The sequence below is a fragment of the Gossypium arboreum genome, chromosome 3 (genome assembly GCF_025698485.1).
Source record: "Gossypium arboreum isolate Shixiya-1 chromosome 3, ASM2569848v2, whole genome shotgun sequence".
In the NCBI taxonomy this organism is placed as follows: Eukaryota; Viridiplantae; Streptophyta; class Magnoliopsida; order Malvales; family Malvaceae; genus Gossypium; species Gossypium arboreum.
In genome coordinates this window covers 31,628,102-31,652,258 of record NC_069072.1, presented here as the reverse complement: position 1 = coordinate 31,652,258, position 24,157 = coordinate 31,628,102, and the positions used below count along the sequence as shown (strand labels likewise).

Below are 24,157 nucleotides of genomic sequence, written 5' to 3'. Positions count from 1 at the left end.
GAAACGCTCGGAGGCCGATCACACTATCAAAGAAATAACTCGGTATAATTAGACGTTTTGTTTTGTGTATGGCATGTATAGAAACTTAGCCACTTTTGGTATAATATGAACAATGAATGATGTGTAAATACTTGCTAGTGATTAGCTAATAAAATGGCCGATGATATGCATGTTTATTAATATGTATGATTGAATGGTGATTATCACATGAAAATTATGAAAATGTGAAAGTAACCTAAAAACAGATTCAAGTAACAGCAATGACGTAACTTTGAAAAATCACTAAAAATTTTATAAACATAGTTTGAAGATGAATAATATATGAAATTAAAGCTTATTATGTCTATTTTCTTATGGAATAAGAAAATTAGGTAAAGGTATTATATTTCATGATATATCTGAGTTTTAGTGAAACAGGGTCAGAGCAATTTCTGGAACCCCTGTTTCAACTTTGGAAATTCACTATAAATTTTACAAAACTAATTAGAAGGTATACTTTATATGGTTATAATCCTTGTTGAGTCTAGTTTTAAGAGAAACAAACGGCTTAGTGATATGAATTTTGTACAGGAAGAAACATGGTTCGTAGTAACAAGAGGTTAGTGCAGTCGAGTTTTGAAACAGGGGAAACTTTAACTAATAAACTGTACTAATTGGCCAAGTCAAAAATCTATGAAAAAAATTAGTAGATAGATATATGAGTCTAGTTTCAGGAAAAATTTACGGATCTTAATTTCGAGTTTCGGAACTCAAGATATGAATTTTTAGGCGACTACGACGCAGAATGGCAGCACATTCCGAAATGCTTAAATAAACAATTTAAACCTATTTAAGGGATAGAATAAGTTTAGTAATGCCTCGTGCTCGATTCTGGAAACAGTCTCGGGTAAGGAGTGTTACACATTTTTAGATAAAAAACATACATAGAACTAAAGTTGGTGGCTTAGGGCCACACGGCAGTGTGGAAAAGCCTAGGCCATGTAGGGGTCAACACACCCGTGTGGTCACAAAACCACACCAAAATTGACTCAAAGTCTCGTTTTCCAATCACTAAAACAACCCCTAATCAAAGTGTTTCAGAACCCATCCATAACCCACCCACTTTTAGATAATTACAAACAGCGCAAACCTCAAATGCTCAATTAATCGGACACACCCAAAGAGATCGACAAGTTTTCACAGCAAACCTATACCAAATTATACTGAATTAAATTAAAAAAAATCATAAATGAAAACGAAAAGTTTCGAATCTCACACCTGATTTGTAATTAAGATGCTTAGAAACCAATCAACACACGTTAATGACTTCGATAAGAACCCGACGCTTTTCGAAACCAAAACCAAAATAGTTCTCTTCTTTTTCTTTTCAAAAGACACAAGAAAAGCCAAAAAGAAAAGAAGAAAAAAAAAGAGAAAGAAAGAAGAAAGAAAAGAGAGAAAAAAAATGATGGAGAATGTGCCAAAAGAAAAGAAAATAAAATAAAATAAATAAAAATAAAATAATATGAACATTAAGAAAAAAAATAATTATTTATTTATTTTTAAACAAATCTAATAGTTGCAAAATAAAAATACCTCTCAAAACACACAAATAAGGAATTGAACCCAAAATCCAAAGGTACATTAACACTCAACCAACCACTAGACCAGCAAGTCTATTCTAACATTAAAGCACAGACACTATCCCAAATGCACGACCTACTCACTGACCCTTACTTAGAATCTCAAACTTCTAACCCCAAAAATCAAGGTGTTACAATGGCATTTAAAATATTTTACATATAAAAATAATAATTATATTTGAAATAATTGTTTCATTTTATAATATTAGAAATCACCATACCCACAATATACATGCGAAAATAAATATTTGACATATAAATACTATATATAAAAATATATCAAAAATTTAGTTGATGTTTATATTATATATAAATGAGTTATTAATTTCAAATATTTTTAACTGTAAAATATATATTTTATTATATAATTACATATTTATTATTTGATTTTATGAATATCGAGTAATTAATTAAAAATATTTAAAAAATGAATTAAAATAAAAATATTTTTAATTAAAAATAAAAAACCTTGAAACAAAGATAAAAAATTATTTAGAAAAGGAGGATTGAACTTGGATCTTAAGGATGTAATTATTTTATTTAACCATTTAAATAAGGAAATTGATATATTAAAATATTAATTGAAAATAATAATAATAAAACTTAAAACAACATGAAATAAAAATACTAATGTGAGTGGGAAAGAAATCAAACCTAGGACTCAAGGGCAAAACCACTAACATTTAACCATATGACTAGAGTGATCATGGTCGGCGGTGGCCTGCCTACCAAGGCCCGCCTAAAAAATGGGAGGTTTGGGTAAAAATATAGGCCAAAAATGGGCTTGGGCAAAAAAAGCGAGGCCTGTTTAAAAACGGGCAGACCTCGTAAGAGTTTTTGGCGGGCCGGCCTTCCCCAACCAATTATATATTAATATATTTTTGTTTTTATTTTTAATTATTTTAAATTTTAATATAACTATTTTTTATTATATTGTTAATTTGTGTATTGTTTTAAGAATTATTTTAGTATTATTTTTATTTGTTTTAATATTTATTTTATGTTTTTAAATATATTTGATTTATTATATTTTTAAATTTTTTATTTAATAAAATAAGGAAAAAAAATTAATATGGGTCGGGCCGGGCCGGCTCAAGCTTAGTAATTTTATTTCGGCGGGCTTGGGTAAAATTTTAGGCCCATATTTGGTAATGGGCGGCCCGGCCTAGTAGACGGCCTAAAATTTTACTTGGGCCGGCCGAACCTGGCCCGGCCCGGCCCATGATCACCTCTACATATGACCAAAGAAATTGATTGTATGAAAATAGTAGAAAATTACAACTTAAAGGGAAAACGCATCCAACTGGGTGCTTTCTTGTCAACTGGTAAAAAGCTGCCCAGCTAGACGTGTTTTCACACAGTCTCTCCAAAAACAGCCTATTTCCCTAAATTTTGTTGGCATATATGACTAATTTAGCTTTTTCTTTTTGCTACTTTTTGTTTTTTTTTAAATTTATTTCGAAAAAAATAAAGTGATATGGCATGTTATTGCCGTAATAGTATTTTTTAATGGATCTAAGTCTTGGAATAATAGATATAACATTTGGAAACTTTAGGTACTAAAGTGAAGCAAATTTAAATTTTTAGGTATCAAAGTGATAATGTATTATAATTTTGGGGTCAAGTTATGGGTTAATCTAAAAAGATAAATTATTTTTAGGCATAATGATGTATTTAGCCTTTAATGTTTATATTTTTTTGCCAATTTGACCCTTATTCATTTTTAGCTAAATTTAGTCTTTCACCTTTCAAAAAGTAGTAAAATAATATTTTTATAGAAATATTGATTGGAACATTAATTTTTCAACTATGTTGGTGTGGTAACTTATGTAACAATTCACGTGTCTTCATGCGACATAACACTATTTATTTTTTATGTCAAGTTAATAAACAATTCAAAAATTATAAAAATAATAAAAATAATAAAACAAGTCAAAATTTAAAAATATAAAAAACTCATAAAAATTTAAAATTAGTATGAAATACATGAGAATTGTCATATTCAAAAATTTGATATTTTAGCCAATATTTTTATTTAAAAAAAGTAATTTAACTCTTTTTAAAAAGTTAATTGTCAATTATGACTGTCATTAAAAAATTAGAGATCAAATTTAACTAAAAAATAAAAATTAAATTGGCAAAAGAATATAAATATTAAGGGACATGCTTATATTTATAAAAGATAAATCACATTATTTTATGATTGTAGTCCTACTGCATTTTAAACCCAAAAGAATGAAAACATTCCTTTAACCCAATTTTCAAAATAATAATTGATATAATTGGTGATAATAAGGTAATAAAAATTTATAACACATAATTATGTATAACCATAATAAAACCTTTCACATGTCCTGTTTCTTTCTACTAATGTTTTGATTTTAAGTGGTATGGGTGGGCGGAAAGAAAATAAAATAAAAATATGAAAAGTCTCGCATGGTGGGGCAGTTAATATTAGTATCCACAAAATCAACATACATATCTTCTTCTTTTTTTAATTTGGTTATATATTATTATAATTTTATATCAACTTTTAGGTATTAATAATTTCTTTTATGTTTATATATATATATTTTAATTTAAATAATGTATTCAAAGTTTATACTATTTTAAATGATTGACTTTTTTTTTCGTCTGATGGGTTTATTTCCAACAATCATTTTCACTTTAAAAGTAAAAAAAAAAAGTTGATATTAGATATTTTTTGGTTCACAAAAAGAAGATGCTTATCCAACTCACTTTTGTTGCTTGAAAAAGCATATGTTCTTTTTGGTGCTCCCAAGGCCAAACCTCACCAATTACAAAATTTTCCAGATCAATTACAAAATTGATATTATATATTTTAATCCGATTTAATGCTTATACCTTATATAAAATCAATATTTAAAAAAAAAACTTTTATATTTCAAACATAATTTTTAACTACTATTTTTAAAATTTTTTAAAATAATGTTTAAATATTTTAAACCAATATTAACTTTATTTCAAAAATACTAATAAGTTTGTGTTAAGAATGTAATATTTTTATTCCAAAATTACTTCCTACTTCAAAAAAATGTTGTTTTTTATAAAGAAATTAACTTGAAGTCTAAAAAGTATTTTAAAATAATTTTAACTAAATTACTAATATATATATATATATATATATATATATATGTTAATACTTCCTAAATTACAATATTACTGTTCAAAAGATTAATTTAATTATTTTACAAATGCATTACACTGTTAAACGTATAATTCTGTTTAAAAATATATGCAATCACTATTAAATGCTTTTTAAAAATTATAAACCCGGATTATTATTTGTATATGTAAGTTGAAAATTAGTTTTAATCGGGCACATTTTATTTGATTTCATTTAAAAAATAAATATTTCTATTTAAGTTTTTGAGGGTTAATTTTAACATACATATTTAAATTATGATTCAATTCTCTAATTAAGTTATAGTAAGTAATTGCGTTTTATCAATAAGGTGATTCCGTTAACCTAACTATTAGCTTAAGTATTAAATACAAGCTCAAATTTGAAGTGGGTCATATTTAAAACACATGTATTTATTAGACAATTTACATATACAATTCTTAAAAAAAAAAAAACCTCTGTTTTTCATATATTAAAGTTCTCATGTGATAGACACATATTTACGAAAATATTTTATTAACATTTTGGAATAATGTGAAAGAAGAGAAGAGGATTGAGTTCATTTTTCTTTGATGCTAAAGTCAAAAAGATGATTGTAAAAACATTGTGGTGTTGTTGAGCAAAATGGAGAGAAGAAGAGAGTTTTGAGTTGGAAAGTACTACAAAGACATTAGTTGGAGTTTATGGAGCAATTTTAAACGTCCACGGCAAATGTTCTGGTTGAGATAAGGCCAGGCCCATTTTGTCACCTAATAATTGCCACATTGATATACATATCCATACACTAATTTTGTTCTTTAGTAGTATCCTCTTATTTGTACCAAAAAAATAAAATAAAATAAAAAAGAAGAAAGAAGAAGAGTATAGTCTTGTAAAAAATGATTGTTCAAAATCAATTTAAATAATTTTGGACAATAGTTGTGGTCATTAATATAGATTTTTTTACATTTTAAAATTAATAAATTTATATATTGTAGAGGCCCAAATTTATCTTGAGCCCAACAAACCCAAATTAGACAAAAAAAAAAACAAAACACAAAACCTAATCAAAATTACGGCCCAAAAATTAAAACCTATATTAGACCCAAAACCCAATTTACAAACCCTAACAGCCCAAACACACAACATAAACAAATTTTTCAGAAAGCAAACCCTAGCCTCTGACCTAGCTGCGCAGCCGCTCCTCCCATGTCAGCCCCCGTCCCATCGCCCGTACCACCAACTCATTTGCCACCCCTGCAAGGAAGAAAACACGCAATAACAGAGAGCAATGGCTAAACGACAGCAAAATAGTGACCTATAACATGTAAATCGGCTTTAAAAAGCCCGAATAATGAATGTAAAAGTGGGGATTTTTTTTCAAGATTCAAAAAAAAAACAGAGAATAGATTGAAAATTGTGCTAAGGTCTTTATTTTCACCTTTTTAGTTTATTTCTTTCTTTATTTTCCTCCTTCGAAAATACATATATACATTTTCTTTATTTTCTTTATTATTATTATTTAAAAAAATAGTATATATATAAATACATATAAAAAAGAAAAAAATTGAAGTTTTACCTTTCCGCCCACCTCGAACGGTGGCCGGCGGCGCCGGTGACGGTGGCGACCGGTCAGGAACCCTCGCCGGAGCAGGGGCCTCTGCAGAGAAAAAAAGAGAGAATTTTTTTTTTTGAAAATAGAGAAGAAATGAATTTTTTTTAAAAAAATTAGATTTATATAGGCCACCAAAACGACATCGTTTTGGGACTAGCCTTAAACGCCCAAAACGACGTCATTTTGGCCGACCCGGGACCCGACCCACTCCAGGCCTAGGATCCGCGTGTTTTCAACGAAAGGACTAATTGCACTTTTAGCCCTTCCGCTTTTTTAATTATTTTGAAATTAAATTTTACATTATTTCTAATTTTACTGCGCGTTTTGAAAGGAGGGGTTATTGCCCATTTTAGTCCCTCCTGGTTATTTGCGCATGCAATTTAGTCATTTTCTCTCTTATTTACTACGGATTTGCCCCAAAACTTTTGTTTCAAGTTCGATTTAATCCCTTTTAGTCATTTTTCCTATTTTATTAGCCAAATTATTGTTATTATTATTATTATTATTATTATTATTATTATTATTACCATTATGCTTGCTGCCGTTATTTTTACTTCTACCACTATTATCTTTACATTTTCATGTTTTATTCCTTTTCTATTATTATTTATCATATTACATATTATTATTATTAGATTATCATTTTTTTATATTAACGCATTAGTATTTTCTACTTTATTATTATTATTATTATTATTATTATTATTATTATTATTATTATTATTATTAATACATTACTAGTATTTTTATTATCATTACCCTTATTAATATATTAGTATTTTCTTATTAGTAATCTATTATTATTCTTATTAGTGTATTATTATTTCCTATTTATCATATTATTGTTGTTATTAGTATGTATATTATTTTTCCTATTATTATTATTACTAATATCACTATTAGCATTTTTATTACTGTTATTATTATTATTTTTGTTATTATTAATTTTAATTCTTTTAATACTACTTTAATTATTCGTAGTTAGTTTAATTTAAATCGTTTGTTTATTTTTTATTTAAACTTTATTAGTTTTTATTATATTATTTTTATTATTATTTGTTCACTTGCTTATTAATTCCTTTTTATTTTTACTTTCACCCGTATTATTGTTATTTTATTACTTATTCATTTACTTGTGCATATATATATTTTCCTTTAAATTTATTTATGTATCTAATCTATTTATTTATGTATATTTTATTCATATTAAACACTTTCATAAACTAGCATATTTGTACATTAGATTTTCAGTTTCATATATATCATTAGTTAAATCAATTTATTTTATTTGAAATTATTCTATATGTTATTATTTTGAATTTCTTTTTACATAATAATCATTCATATTCTATTAGTTTTATATACATATAAGTTATTTCAAATTCATCAACTCATCAATTCATGTATTATGTATATTATGTGTTCCCGATTCATCATTATTTTAAAATTGTCTTATATCACATTGGCTTCTAATTTCTATTTTGTTTTATACATTTTGCATTGATTGTTTCATATTATATCATATATATTATTGTTGCATATTGTTTATTCGTTTTTGTATTGTTATATCAATCGTTCTCTATCCATGCTTAAAATTTAATATTATTTTCTTAGATTAATTATATTTAATTGTTTGTTTTGTTAGTTGGCTAAATAATGTTATATTATATTCATGCACCAAGTATTGTATGTGTGCACATTATTCCATGTTTTTTATTTTTACTTTTAGTCTACAAATGTTGCATTATAATTTTCAACTTTTTAAAACAATCGTTCCATTTTATTCCAAGTAAAATTAAAGCGTCTTGAGCTAGCTTATAATAGTTTATTTAAAGGTTTTCAAATAAGGCAATGTTCGATGTTTTGGAAATTCGAAGAAATCGTGCCCTACCGTGCTGGGTTTCGATTCTTCGTTAGACTAAATCATGGGACATCTTTTTGTAATTTTCAACGTGCAAGCCTTCGGGGATCAAAAATCAATCGTATTTTCAAAGGTATGAAGAATCGTGTCTAATCATGCTGGATGTGATGCTATATACCTTCGAAACAAGAGAATTTTGACGACCAACTTGAACCACACAAATGTTTTTAAAAAAAAAAACCATATTTCAAAATATTTTAAAATCTTAGACGTTAAGACATTAATTAATTAATTTGGTACCAATTTTGGGCGTTACGAGGGTGCTAATCCTTCCTCGTACGTAACCGACTCCCGAACCCATTTTTTCAATTTTCGTAGACCAAAGTCGTTGTTTTAGTAAAACAAAACGTTTTAAAACAATTAAATTATGAGGTGGTTCGATCACACCTAATAAAAGATCGGTGGCGACTCCCATGTTCGTTTTTTTTTCAAAACCAAAGTCGATCCCCTTTTTCAAAATAAAATGGTTTCGACATATATCTAATCATCTTAAACTTAAATTAAATAATAAAAATGTTAAGATAAATAACATATATGTTAAAATTAGATATACATAGATTGATGGTGTATGTTTAAATAATTTAAATTTATTTAATTTTATGCAAATATTAAGATAAATATGATTTATCTTTATATTTGAACTTTGAACTATATTTTAAGGATAAATAAAATATTATTTAAATTAATTTTTTATAAATTTTCTAACTATAATCTCTTTTGTAATTAAATTGTAATGATAATTTTTAATATATATAATGATAAGAAATTTAAAGAAATGGGGATATATAAAAAATTAATGAGACGTTTTGTATAAATTAAAAAAATAGTTCATTAATAACACTTTAACTTCTCACTGTAAATCAGATTTATACATTTAAGTATTTAAATTAAAGAATAAACTAATTAATACATGCATGTATAAGTTTAATCATTGTGTTTAATAGTTTATAATTTTATACACTTTTTTATTATAATTTTGTGCACTTTAACTTGTACGATATTTATATGATGATTGCAAATATAAAATACATGCATGTATAAACTATTCATAAACACTAATATATTTAATGTCCAATAACACTATAATGCTTTTTTATTTTACAATACACTTTAACATATTTATAAAAAAATTGATTTAATCTATGATGTGATATGAATTTAAACAAATTAAACTTAAGAACGAAGGGATTGAGAAGAAAATACAACCCAAAGTGTCCAAGAATTGAAGAATAACTTCTCAAATTTTCAAATTTCTACAATATTACCTTCTTTTTCACCGTTCCTTTTCTTCCCCCCCTACTCTTTTTTTTCTCATTTTTCATCTTCTTTTTTATTAAAAAAAAGCTAAAAGCGCTCTTCTTTTAAACCATAACATTTCTTTAGTTCCTTGCCGCCACCTCCTTATTCTAACAACTTAAGAGACACACTAAAATAAGGAGGTGGTGGTGATAAACTAAAGAGGTGTTAGAGTTTCCTTGTTTCCTCTTAACTTGAATATGACCTTTGTTTGCTTGAATCTAATTCGAATTTCTCCAAATCTAAAGCTAAAGTCGTGAATTGTTGCTCATTTAGTCTCCATCGATGTCCATTTAACCGACTTAAGTCTAAGCTATGTCCTTCTCTCCTCGGTGGCTATTTCTTCACCACTCGGATTGTCAAGCGAAGCCCTAAAACATCACGAAATAGTTCTCCAAAACTAACATTATTTCGATTTGTCGCCAGTCTTCTTCAAGCTATACTTTAGCATTATCTCCATCGGAGAAAAGGTTACCCACTTCTTCTTGTTCTTCTTCTAGGTAAATACCCAATTGCTTACCTAATTTTATGGTGCTTTCATTTTGGTCACAAAAAAAAAAAAATCTTTGCAATTTTGCCACCTCCATTAAAGAACACTCTCATTTTAGTTACCTAAATATTAAATCTCTAATGACGATTGACCATACATGCTACATCATATTTACACTTTCATTATGGTCATCCAACTTCTAGATTGTTTCCATTTTGGACACCCCAAAAATATCTTTTTTTTTAAGTATTGATCTGGGTAAATATTTAAAGATTAAAATGAAAAGTGGTAGAAACTAAAATAATGCATTAAAAAAATTATCAAATTATACTTGTTTACTCCAATTCGAAAGTTATATATTTCTTAGAATAGGAAAATTATCAAATTGTACAAGGAAAAAAATTAAAATAAGAAAGCTGAAAAGTTATTCTTAGAACATTAAGGAGAAACGTTCATACTTGAACATGAATTTGATTCATCCTCCTCTTTTTGTAATGACATTTGGGCATTAGTCCAGTACCATATGTAACACCCCAATCCTTAAAGGTCGACTAAGGTTTTACACGGAAAGAAAACTTAAACTTAGTTCCTAAGCTTAATAATTGAACTAGGCGATAACTCAGAAAATGTAACACCCCAAACCTAGCCTAGCCGTTATGGCCGAATCTGAAAATGCCACATGAAATGGGTTAATAAACCATTGTAGTTAAGTTAAAACCTTTCCAGTTCATTAGCCTTTAAATATATTATTAATTTCAAAACTTTTTTTCATTTAATCATTTAGAGATAAAACATGTTTGTTGCGAAAGCTTGTAAAAATGTTATGTCCAGAAAATCCGTTTAAGATTTTAGAAAACCATCACAGTTATAAATAAGTAAAACCAAAAACCCAAAACCAATGTCAAAATTTTAAAAGAGTCTAGAGTCCCAGAGAATACAACTTCAATGCCAAAACTTAATAACCCCAAAACAAAATAAAACAGTAAAATAGGTGGTCACCGTCGAGTCCTCCACTGCAGCGATCCGCTTAAGACTATGGGTTACCTATACAAACAAACAGAGAAGGGGTGAGTTTACGTAACTTAGTGTGTAACCTAACAGAGTTAAGCATGTACATATACAGAATATTACAAATCAGACAGATTCATAATTGGGCCTAGGCCCATGTCAGATATAGATACAGATTCGGGCTTGAGCCCATTTCAGATGCAGATACAGTTATAGATATGCAAATCAGATATCAGAATCCTACCCCCATCCTCTACACACTATCTCCGATCATCCCTACACACCATGTGGGGTTTAAAACACCCACCCAGCCCTACACACCATGCTGTACCGATGCGGCACATATCAGATATAATGCAGCCGTGTCGCCAGATATTAGGCATAATCTACCTTTCAGAACACTTCCTACAATATACATCATTCCACCCCAAACATAGTAATAGAACATGCATACAGAATTAATAGATAAATCATATTCAACATGTTTTCATAAACAGATAACAGATAAACAAACATATGCATGCTCATAACCATATTTCAGTCTAACAGATTATTTGATTATAGGGTTAGATAGCATTTATCGACCCTACGATAGATAGCATTTACCGACCCTACGATAGGCCCACAGCTGATTAGGACGACCTGTGCGACCCTAAAAAAATTTTTAGTATTATGGGCCCACACGCCCAGATTAGCCTTGCCCGTGTGGCCCACACGGTCTGACCCAATAATCGACACGCCCGTATGGGTTGCCCGTATGGGCCCACACATCCAGATTGGCATTGCCCGTATGGCCCACATGTCCTGACCCAATAATCGACATGCCCGTGTAAGCCCACAAGCCCGTATGGCCCACACGCCCTATCTGGCCTAACCTGTGTGGCCCACACGGCCACACTCTGGCCATCACATGACCGTTTCTTACGCACAGCCTGGCCTTCATCGATCACACGGCCGTGTCATCACACACGGCCTAACACACGGCCCACCACACGACCGTGTCTTGCGCACAACCTAGCCTTCGTCGATCACACGATCGTGTCGTCACACACAGCCTACCACACGGCCCACCACACAGTAGTGTGACAACGACAGATTGCAATTTTAGCTTTCATCGAATCCTATTTTTCTGTGTTTCAGGTACACACCTAGTATTGATTTGATGCAAAATCACACCCGAGGCCTTGAAACCTAAGAAAAGAGCACCCAACAACTGTTTTAGCAGTCAATTTTACAAATCGCTACAAACTTGAAGTAACGCTCAAAACTTACCGGCATCAAAACACCCACTTAAATCGTTCGAGCAACCAATGCGAAGACTCACTGTTCACAGCCTTCTCCTACACCCAAAACAACTGCAGAAAATCAACCCCACGATTTTACTAATAGAACTAACGCAAAAACAAAATTATCTCGAGGACACATCGAAACCTTTACTTACTCAACAGCACGGAGGAAAATAAAATGTCGACGTATCACAGTTAGGAAGGAATAAGAATTAACGAGAATAAAAAATAGAAAGCTGAAAAAAATCAGAAATGAAAAAACAGAGGGAAAACGCCATAGAGAAAAAAATATTTTAGAAAAAAAACTGCCAGCAAAACCCCTAATTTCTCTCCACTAACCTACTAACTAGCAACCACTCAGAATCCCAACTCCATTAGAACTTTATCAATTAACAGAGTAAAAATATAATTCCCCCTTGCTGATGCAAAGATTCGAGCACAGGACCTCCAACACACTGACTCCTTATCACTTGAACCAGCAGGCTTATTCTAACATACAAAATCAACAAATAAAAATAAACCCACTCACAAAGGGTAAGATTTAATTCCAAAAATAATAAATTTTGCTCAACGTAAGGCTTGAACTTGGAACCTTTCACACACACCCAGAACACTTAACCACTGAAGCAGATACACAGTTGTGTCAAGATTTCATAGAAATAAAGATAGAAAATTTTGGGGCGTTACAACTCTACCACCTAAAAAAAATTTCGACCTCGAAATTTACCTGGTCAGAACAGATGAGGATACTACTGTCGCATTGAGTCCTCGAGTTTCTATGTGGCCTCCTCAGTGCTAAGATTCCGCTATAGAACCTTTACTAAAGGAATTGACTTCCTTCTCAGAATCTTAACGTGTAATAGCCTGATTTAGGGCCTAGTCGGAACAGTGGTCTCGGGACCACAAATCCAAAGTTATAAAATTTATTTTATTACTATTATGGAGTCATGGCATGATTATATTAGTACATAAAAAAATTGGTGAGTCAATTTTAATGTTTGAGAGCCCAATTGCGAAAAAGGACTAAATCGCATAAAAGGAAAAAGTTGCATTTTAGTACCAAGATGTGTTAAATAGCTAGAGAACTAAAATTAGGGGCTTTTAAAGAGCAATTAGACCCCTAGAAATAAGGTGGTCTGCCATAGGAAGCAAATTTAGTCAAAAGGTCAATGTTAGGTGACTTGATGACATAATATTGTGATAAAATAATACCTATGAGCTTAGCTATCAATTTCTTTCTTCTCCATCTCTTCTCCTAACCGAAAATATTAGCAAATATGGATGTTTGAAAGCTGAAAATTTGCAACAACTTATTCTTCTCATAATATCAAGATTCACTGAATTCGAACCTAGATCGGGGGAAAGCCAAGCAAATCGACTAAACCGACTAGTCGACTACATTTTGTAATCCGAGGTAAGTTGTATGTAAATAATATAACTAAATTGTTAATACATGCATTTGCATTGTCATTGAATTGATATAGCATGAATTGCTAAATTGTGAATTGAGAATGCTTAGTAATAATTGAGATAGTAGAAAGACCCCGTTGAAACCTTAGGAAACAAACCGGATATTCATGCCATGAAATTTGGGTAATTTGTGTGCCAGTGTAAGACCATGTCTAGGACATGGCATCGGCATTGAGACGAGTGCCAGTGTAAGACATGTCCGGGACATGCATCGGCCTCAATGAGGATAGCCAGTGTAAAACATGTCTAGGACATGCATCGGCTATGAGACATGTCAGTGTAAGACCATGTCTGGGAAATGGCATTAACATAGATATGCAAGAGCTAGTGTAAGACCATGTCTGGGACATGGCATCGGCCTTGATGAGGATAGCTAGTGTAAGACCATGTCTAGGACATGACATCGACAACTTAACCCATGTTTGAGGCTTATAGAATATCCAGTAGTATTCTAAAAGGCTCAAATTTAAAATTTATGGAAGTGAGTTAGTAAGGAAAGTATAATAATGTTGTGAGTGGTACAGGTACCTATTTGGTATGTATGAGTTTGTGCACAAAATAGAAAATGTAACTAGAGTAGACGGTAATGAGTAAGTCAAGCTTATGCCTATCTTTGTGCTATTAGTGTGATGACTAGAGGTGAAATCGTTGTGGTATATTTATTTATATGAAACTTACTAAGCTTTATGCTTACTCTCTTTCCTTTCCCTTTTTTTTCAGTGCCGATTTATTTGCTCAAAGAGCCCTTGAAGTCAGAGATATCGATCACACTATCACCTGTAATACTCAGTATAGTTGGATTTATATTTTTGAATATGACATGTATAGGGCTAGACCTTATTATTTTGTGTCTTTGAGAATTGATCAAATGTGTTGGTCTAGAATAAATTCTACTATTTACATTGAGCCTTGAATGATGACTTTCATTTTTAGTCTATAAAAGATGCACCTTCACGGTTGAATGGATGTCTATTATGCTTGTTTTGGTATTGGTTAGTATTGACATGAAAATAGGTACACTAGGGTGGCAAAGAGGCTTGGTAGATAGCCTCATATTGTCCACACGGGTAGACACACGGGCGTGTGTCTAGGCCGTGTGTGACACACAGTCAGCTCCATGGGCGTGTGAGAAGGCCGTGTGTCCCCTGCGCCTAGAAATTTTAAGTCAGAATGCATGGTAAGGGTCACAAGGGCAAAGACACGACCATGTGTCTTAGCCGTGTGGAGGGCACGGCCTAGTTCACAGGTGTGTACCATCGTCGTGTGATGCTGACGTTAGAAACAGAATACCCAAGTTTTTGCACACGGGCTGCGCCACGGGCGTGTTGTGGCCGTGTGAAAGGACAAGGGCAAAGGACATGGGGCGTGTCTCCAGACTGTGTGAAGTCAGCACTTGTTTAATGAAAAATTGTAAAAATGAAATTGGCCACACGGATGTAGGACATGGGCGTGTCCCAAGCACATGGGCGTACGGAACCTTAAAGTACGAAATTTTCTAAGTTTTTCTTGAGCCCCAATTTAGTCCCGAACCACCTTGAATGTATGTTTTGGGCTTCGTAAGCCCAAATAAGGGACAGTTTGCATATAAAATGAAAAGTTTTAAACTGATCAAAATTTTATGGCCTGATTTTCTATTATTGGTTGAGTTTAAGTTCGGTAGCACCTCAAACCCTGTCTTGGCATTGGATATAGGTAAGGGGTGTTACATTTAGTGGTATCAGAGCTATGGTTTAGTCAGTTCTAGGACTAACCTAGCTAGAGTATGAGTCTAGCTATACATGCCATAAATATATATTGATAGTGTGAAGATTTTTTACGATTATAAATTATGTTTTTCTTATATACACTATAGGAAAATAGGGCTTTAGCGGCGTTTTATAAAAAAACACCCAAAAATTGTAAAACACAGAGCAATGGCGACGTTTTTGGTAAAACGCCGCTAAAAATAGAGCAATAGAAAACGCAGCTAAAAAACAGAGCAATAGAAAACGCCGCTAAAAACCAGAGCATTAGCGGCGCTTTTTGTAAAATGCCGCTAAAAACCAGAGCATTAGCGGCGCTTTCAATAAAACGCCGCTAAAAGTCATATAACCCCTAAAACTCTAAACCCAAAAAAATAATAAACATTCATCTATAACCCCTAAAACACTAAACCCTTAAACTCTAAAAACTCCTAAACACTAAACTATAACCCTTAAAACCTTAAACCCCAAAAAACATCATATGGATGTTGATGTGTATATATATAGATATTAATGTAAAAGCTTATGTTCATAATAAATTATGGAAGCAATACTTAATATTGATTAAATTTATTTTGGGTTTAGGGTTTAATATTTAAGATTTAAGGTCTATGGTTTAGGGTTTTATGGTTTAAGTTTAATGGCCATGGGTATATAGTATGTTAATATCAAGTGAATCATATTCAATAATTAAATCCTAAACCCTATAATTAATTATTGTTATTGATAATAGATATCTTGATTTTGATAAAAAATATTTTTATATATTAATAAGGTGTTATGTTGTTTAATGGATTGAAGGGATATTTTGTGGAAAACGTTTTAAATGATAAGTTTACCTTTAAATTTTATTAATAGTTTTTGTTTATACTATTTTAATATTTATCTATACTGATTAATTAAAATATATACTTATTTATCTGAACGAAAATCCTCTACACTCATTTGTGTCTCCACGTTTTTTAATTGTAACTCATTTTCTTTTTATAAAATAGTGAATTTTCCTTTATTCAAATCAATCTTCTTATTAAAAAGTTGCAACTCTTTTTTTTGTTTTTAAATAAGTGTTGTTTTAGTTCCAACTTGTTTTATAGAGTGTTTCTTTATTCTTTTAAGGTTGATGGTTTATGATTTATGATTTAGGATTTGGAGACTATAATTAAAAGTTTAAGGTTTAGGGATTATGGTTTATGGTTATGTAAGAGATAATTTCCTCCTTTTCCTTAATCCGAATCCTTAAAATAATCACTCCCTTTTCCCCAATTCGAAATCTAAAATCCCCAGTAAATGTTTCTCTTTCTAACAATGGTTTAGTATGCAATTGTATACATGAACTTTAATTTGATCCAGTTCTTGTAAATTATTAACACAATTATTGATATAACATCATTTTATATTTTTATATCTCATACATAAATATTTATATTTATCCAATATAAAAATATATTGATGTATTTATTTTTAAAATGTGTATGATTAAATCAAAATTAAAGTTTCAACTATACATTTAAACCACAATTAGAATTTCACGTTTACATTTACACATTAAACCGAAATTCATATATAATTATGAGATGTATCTCTATCAAAATTTAGGTGTATGCATATAATTAAATGCCATTTATATAAAAATCTAAACAACTAATACGGATCATACTTAAAAGAATAATGCTTGTATTGTTTGTGTCATTTTGTATTATTTTAATTCATCGATTTCATTTTATTTCTATTAAAGTTTCCTTTTATATTTTATATGATAATTTAAAATTATAAAAATCTTCAAAAATTTAAAATTAAAAATTAAAAATTAAAAATTAAAACTTAAAACTTAAAACTTAAAAATTTAATATTTAATATTTTAGTCCATAGTTCAGTTAAAAAGTTCAATATTCAAAATTAAAAAAATCCAAAAATGATAATCTCAACACAAAAATTTTGAAAAAAAAATAGAAAAAAATATGTTAAAAATAAAAAAAATTAAAATTAAGCAATAGTGACGTTTTTATATAAAACGCCGCAAAAGGCGAGCAATAGCGGCGTTTTTATAAAAAGCCGCAAAAAAATCTTACACAAAACGGTGCTTATTTGTTACCCCAAAATGCCTTAGACTTTTTTCCGAAAATCAGTTCCCCCCTTGCCCCCGAAATCCCGAAATCTCTTCTTTTTTCCCTCCTTTCTTTTTCCCAAAATCGGTTCCTTCCCCCCTCCCCAAAGAAATCCTAAAATTTCACTGAAATTAGTAGAAGCAATGATGAAAGAAGCAATGGAGTTTATGTTACCTTCTCTACTTCACTTCTCCAATAGAAAAAGAAAAAACCCTAGCGGCTACACTCTTCCCTCACTTTCTAAACTAACCGAAGAAAATAATCACAAAAATGGAGTTTTCTCAAGCCGACTTCGATCTCCTTTTAGTTGCCAGACACACTTGTAAAACCTCTGAAGTCAACTACGCCTAGGACCCTCTTGATGCTGAGGTTCCTTCTTTATTTTTTTTCCTTTCAATTTTTTTATAATTCGTTTCTTTATTTGCAGTTACTTGCCTCTGTTAATCGATTTTAATAGCAATGAGGTTTTAATTCTTTTATTCTTATTTTCTTCTTTGGTTTGAGGTTTTTTTTTAAGAAATAATTCTGGGTTTCCTATTATCGGTTAAAAATGGACTATTATCTATTTTTTAGTATTATATTTCTATTTAAGAAAAGGGAGGATATAAGTTTTTAAGTTCTAATGCATATCAACTGTTTTAAAATAGATCTACCTGCAGCAGTCCCCGTGGTGACTGAAAATTTTTAAGTAATGGTTCGTAGTTCAGAATCGTGAAGATGTTAACAACTTTTGTTTTTTCTTAAAGGTTCCTCTAGGTTTAAATTTTGAAGGTAAAACACAAGGAAAAGTGAAAGTAAACATGCAAGAAAGAAAGACGAAGTTTTTAGGCTTATTCTGTTAACCAGTAAGGAAAGATAGCAGCTTTAGGATGCTAATGTTATTTGAGTGTTTAATTGTTAATTCCAGTAAGTAAACTTAATACTGATATGTTTTGTAAACAATGATAAGTTGATTCTTTGTCGAGAAGTTCAATATATTCAGTATGGGAGAAAAATCTATTTGATCATTTGTGTGGATTGAAGCTGATGATCAAATGGTAAAGTTATTTTACAGATTGGTCCTTTGAGATGTTGGCCTGGAGGCTTGTGTCTTTCACGATCCATTGGTGATATGGATGTTGGGGAGTTTATTGTTCCTGTTCCATACGTAAACCAAGTAAAGGTTTGTCTTACTCTTTCATAATCTACTTGCATAATGTAATTTATATCTTTTAGTTTGCCTGTCCTGATATCTTGATTTAACTTGTGCACTTAATAGCATTAGATATCGATATTTATTAAAAGGGCCAACTACAATTATATATTTTTCTATTTTTGTTTCGGCATTTCTTCAAAATTGTATATATAAAAGATATATGCAAACAATATATCAATTAAAAATAAAAATCTCATGAAATGCATTAGTTTTAGTGATTCATAAATTTCATATCTGTTATCAATTTATTCATCATTATAAAATCTCAATAAGCAAAAGTATCTAGTTTTAAGTTTTGTAAAAGAAAAATTTTTCATAAGCGGTTAAGATAAGCTAATTTATCTAGCATTAAACAGAGACATAAAAAAGAACATCTGAATTTTGAGAAAAAAACAGAACTTTTAAGATATTCATATGAAGGCAAGAATATATGTATATATATTTGGAAAAAAGCTTCTTAACAAAAAAATTGGCTTTCTTTTATCAGTTTTTGTGGTTTTTAGTTTACATGATAACATGAGTTCTCCATCACTTGATTTGAGGTGTCACCCCTATATAATTAAGAATGCAGTGAACAGACTCAACATAAAACAATCAATTATCAAAAATAATAGTAAAAAGAAGTAATTAACTGGACAATGAAAGTTATTGGTTCAATAATCCATCCACGTGGAGTTTTTTTTTCTTTTTTGGGGAATGATCAATTCGCTGGTGTCTTATATATCTACAGGCTTTCTCTTGGGATTTATATGCAAAACAACAAGGTAAAGAGAGAAGAGGCGAAAAGCTTGGTAAGAGAGAAAGGGAGATTTTAAGATTTGCAAATGTCTTCAACAGTAGTATCTTCACTTTATGTAGTTTGCAGTGATGCAGCTGGGATTGCAGGTATTATGTTTTTCTTTTTACCTGTCTCTCAAGCTCCTTTTTCAACTCTCATATCAAAACAGAACTCTAAATCAGCTGATTTCAATGAGTTCTTTTCTTTTTTTAGGTAACATCTTTGCTTTTGTGCTGTTCTTGTAATCTAGATTCCATACTTTTGACACTTCATCTTGAAGAAACTTGTTGGGCATTTGATAATAAATTAGGGAACAGATAAAATGTTGCAGATGGTTGGGCCTCCTATAAATTTGCTTGCTGTATTTTCTGTGTTATTGTTTTTTATGTTATAAGTACAGATTCCTTTTGTTTTATTTACAGATACTTGGTTGTGCTATGTACTTTGTGTAATTTTTTGAGAAATTCTTATCTTTTGCAGGTAAATAAACTATCAGTTATATTCATTGATGAAATTGATGCTTTAGCAACTAGGTATGATAATCTTGTTGCTACTCCTATCCCTTCTTTTTTTAATGCAAGAATTTTTTGAAACCACACCATTTGTTGACATCTGAAGGCGAATGAGGTATAAGCTTTGCAGATATAGTTTGCAACTAAGCATTAATATTTTGCATCTGATTTAAATCAAGTGATTGGAAATGGAAATATAGTGCAGAAATGTGTTAGAAAACTATTAAGTTGTCATGGTTTCGCCACTAACTAGGGTAAGTATTAAAGATGTCACATTTGGGAATCTTGCAGTTCTTATTTTTTATTTTTGACCGAGTCACTGACCCTTCCCCATTTAGTTCTTCATAGAACTTATGCATTCAGTTAAGTATTCAAGCATGCACCCTCTTTGCTTTCTTAGACTACTTCCCCCACCTAAAAGTAAATGAAGAAAGCTTTTATCAAATAAGGTCTTGTGTGCCTAACTTTTAATTTGAAGTGATATAATGTTTCTTCTCTGTAGGAGAAACAAAGAAATTGTTAAAAGCCAAAGCCTTCCAGCACAGGGTTCAGAGAAACTACAATTTTCTACACCCTTTCCACAAAATGGATGGGAGCAACTTAAGCATGCCTTTGGAAACAACACTTGTCCTATTGGAGAAGTCCAAAATACAACTTAGTATGGTTGGCATTTATTATTTTATCTTCTTTGTTGTATGGAGTCTTACTTCGGCAGAAATGACAAAACCTGTAAACTGCTTTCTAGATCTTTTTTCACCCTTTACTATTATCGCCAATCATTTAACATCATGTTCACATAGCTAGACCAAGAAATGTTCATTTATGAAGCGTCACTAAGATTTATCTGATAGAGTTGACATAAAATGTATGTTCATAAAGTTGATCATTGTCACAACCCCTAAAAAAATATGGTTGCTATATATTTTGATTCCTCTAAGTAAGTTTGTGTTCTTTTACTAGTCTAGCTGATGAAACTTTCTTGTTCAATTTGCTAGCTTTACTTACAAGGATAAATAGAATGCCAAAGAGACAAAGAAAAGATATTAGTACTAACAACCTGTCTTCTCATGCTAAAATCTAAAGAAGATAGAGGAGGAGAGCGTAAGAGAGTTAGTAAGGACATACAAATTAAAATTTAGCTAATTAACAAAAATGTAAGAAATGTTATATCAAGTTAATTAGTAAGTGAAATTAGCACACCCTGACGATTCATGTTAGAAAAAAAGACATTACTATCCTAGCACATAGTTATGAAAGTTACTTGGTGTAAAGCGAAACGAATTGGATTTTATATGAATGTCAATTCATACTATTTTGTATCTATTGAACTGAAGTAAAAACTACAAATTTTAATTGCTTGGAGTATATTAGATTATATACTTACTGTGTGACATGCTGGCATTCTATTCCCCCTTTCTAAAGACATGATGAGCAGGATTTTTTCTACATAATCGGATCAATGTATGTTTTCATGATATTCACTGGAATAAGCAGTTGTTCATCTGTTCTTCCATTCGTGTCTACTCAAAGGACAGTAATCTACCGTGAAAGATTTTCCAGAATGTACTTTTCATGGGCATATTCGTTGGCACAGGTCAAAAATTTTATAGAATGCCTTCTGATACTGTGACACCTTTGAAGGTTGCATGTCTTGGTATAAATTTGCTCTTCCATATTTGCAGGTGATTATTGAGATTCCTTATATCTTTCTTGAAGCAGTATTATTCCTGACAATCACTTATCCAGCTGTAAACTTCTATGAATCCGCTTACAAAGTATTATTCCTTATATCTTATCACACATTTATGATCATATGTGAATGATTTTCTCTCTTTCTTTCTATCTGATTAGACGTCAGGGGATTTTCAAGGAAACAACAGACCACCTGTATAATGCAGCCACTCAGGAGCGGGAAACTACTTTGAATCAGCTACTAATAGAGGTTGAGCTTTGTATTTGTAGGATCCCAGCAATGAAATTTACCTGAAATCTTTGGAAATGTCTGCTAAGGTAGGTCTTTCTCCATACTTGGTATGATTTATTCTTTAAATAATGCTTATATTTCATTATTTGTGCCTTAACTCATAACTCATAACTTATAACTCACAATAGAATTCTTATTTTTTTGTGTTTATCCTTTACCAGCAAAGGCAGTAGAAGATATAGTGTTATTGAATGTGATCCACTGGTTCACAAAGGACTTAAGAAAACTGTAAGTAGTCTTTATTAGATGGCACTTAACAAGCATTCCATTCATAAATATTATATTATTATTTTTATATAAGATTGTTGTTTTAATTATATAATTGAATAAATGTATAAGTTTGAGCTTAAAACTGTTGTTAGTTTTGTGTTATAATTTGTTCCAAAGTTAATTTTTTACTCAGAACATGCTCTGTATCTATTATTTTGTTCCTTGAAACAACTCCTTAATTTTTTATACTAATTTTTCCTTGAACTAATTCATCTCGTTATGTGCACAAGTATTTAAATGTTCATGATAGCAGCTGGTTTTTTTTTTTATTTTTGCAAGAGAAATTATAGCTCTAATTAATTTATATGGAGGACAAAATGAAATGAAAAAGGTAGAAAGAAAGGAATTCTAGCTGTCTCAAGTCCCTACTAAATTAAAGTGCTGCAAATTGAAGTGTTTAAATGTTGTAAATTGAAGTGCTTAAATGTTGTAAATTGAAGTGCTTTAAGTACTGCAAATTGAAGTGTTTAGCTGCTGGAAAAGAGATCTCTTTTCTTGCAGTTTTGTAGTTAATGGATTTAGGTTTCACGTTACATTATTTTGTATGTTGTAGGTACATATTATGCACAGCCTTTTCAATGACTTCTGCATTAACAGATTGGAGTAGTGTACAAAAATCCTTTAGACACTTTCAGACTAGTCAAATCTATAATAATTTTTCCCCTCTGTTTGTAGGTTCATTGGCATCTTGTCCTGATGAGAGTGTAGTTGATGACGCTTTAAACTTTGCATTGTCCTCCGAGGTATTAGAATTCCTTGTTCAAAACTTAGCAATTTGTCTTTTATAAAAGACCTTTGCATTTTCAGTGTTGTTTAGGTTCGCAAACAAGATGCTGAATTTGGACTTGCTGCTAGTAAAAGACTTGCTGTATTTTATTTATATTTAATCTAATTTTTATTTTTTATTTTAGTTTTGATTCTATATTTTTATTTTTATTTTAATATTTAATAACTTGAGTTCTAACTTTTGGATTTTAATTGTGTTATTAATTTATTATTTTAAATTCTAAATTTGAATTCATCAATTTTATATTTAGTTTTAAAGTTAAATTTTTCATAGAAAGTTTAATTTGATAATGAATTTTAATAGAAAATTTTATATTTATATCATGGATATTTTTCTTCTCAATATTTTGATAATGAATTTTAATTTTTCATGACCTTTATAATATTTTATAATAATTTTCTTTTAAAATTTCATAACCTTTAGCGGCCTTTTTTAAATAAACGCCGCAAACTTTAGCGGCGTTATCTATAGCGGCGTTTTTTGCGCCGCTAATAGTTTTAGCGGCACTTAAAAGCGCCATTAAAGGCCAAAAAAATGCTGCTAAAAGTCTATTTTCCTGTAGTGATAGTAAATGGATCTTGATAGAACCATGGCGGATGACGTGGAAAGTAATGCGTCGGCTCCCGCTGAGGGGACCGCGCCAGTAGAGAGTGAGCCCGTAAGTATGGGCCAATGCGGAGGGGCTAGACAAGCCTACCTCCGAATGATGGATGCTTGGTATTCGAAGTTTTTTTGTGCGAACCCGAACACTTCACCTCCCCAACCTCCTCCGATTCCTCAGTATGCCCCGGTAGCTCCGCAAGGTGTGGACATGTTTAGAAGAGAGAAGCCTCTGGTTGACAAGATCCAAAAATAAAGGGCCGAGGAATTTTGGGATAACTTAGATGATGACCTGGAGAAGGCAGAGTTTTGGTTAGAAAATACCATAAGGGTGTTCGATGAATTATCATGC

The 24,157-nt window shown here is 30.6% G+C and overlaps 1 protein-coding gene across 7 annotated transcripts; it reads left to right on the top strand.

Moving 5' to 3' along the window:
* The first annotated feature begins 19,299 nt into the window (after positions 1-19,299).
* LOC108460184 (uncharacterized) lies at positions 19,300-23,328 on the top strand. Of its 7 annotated transcripts, none has more exons than XR_008280348.1 (8): positions 19,316-19,759; positions 20,133-20,185; positions 20,667-20,822; positions 21,587-21,758; positions 21,847-21,939; positions 22,016-22,174; positions 22,310-22,376; positions 23,094-23,328. XR_008280348.1 is itself a non-coding variant. In XM_053026152.1 (6 exons), the coding sequence occupies exons 1-4, from the start codon at positions 19,699-19,701 to the stop codon at positions 22,149-22,151; spliced, it is 441 nt and encodes a 146-aa protein (XP_052882112.1). In that variant the 5' UTR covers positions 19,316-19,698; the 3' UTR covers positions 22,152-22,174; positions 22,310-22,376; positions 23,094-23,328. The 7 variants fall into 7 exon arrangements, 2 of the variants coding, with proteins under 2 accessions (XP_052882113.1, XP_052882112.1); XR_008280347.1 differs by having other exon boundaries at positions 19,318-19,759; positions 21,847-21,912; XR_001867496.2 differs by having other exon boundaries at positions 19,300-19,759; positions 20,667-21,758; positions 21,847-21,912.
* The last annotated feature ends 829 nt before the right edge of the window (positions 23,329-24,157 follow it).

What these genes read in the sequence shown, in the direction of transcription:
- LOC108460184 (XM_053026152.1), top strand. Translation starts at nt 19,699, where the DNA reads ATGTCTTCAACAGTAGTATCTTCACTTTATGTAGTTTGCAGTGATGCA. An exon ending in GAAGTCCAAAATACAACTTA is followed by an intron (nt 20,823 to 21,758) that starts GTATGGTTGGCA and finishes TCGTTGGCACAG; the next exon opens with GTCAAAAATTTTATAGAATG. An exon ending in TTGCTCTTCCATATTTGCAG is followed by an intron (nt 21,847 to 22,015) that starts GTGATTATTGAG and finishes CTATCTGATTAG; the next exon opens with ACGTCAGGGGATTTTCAAGG.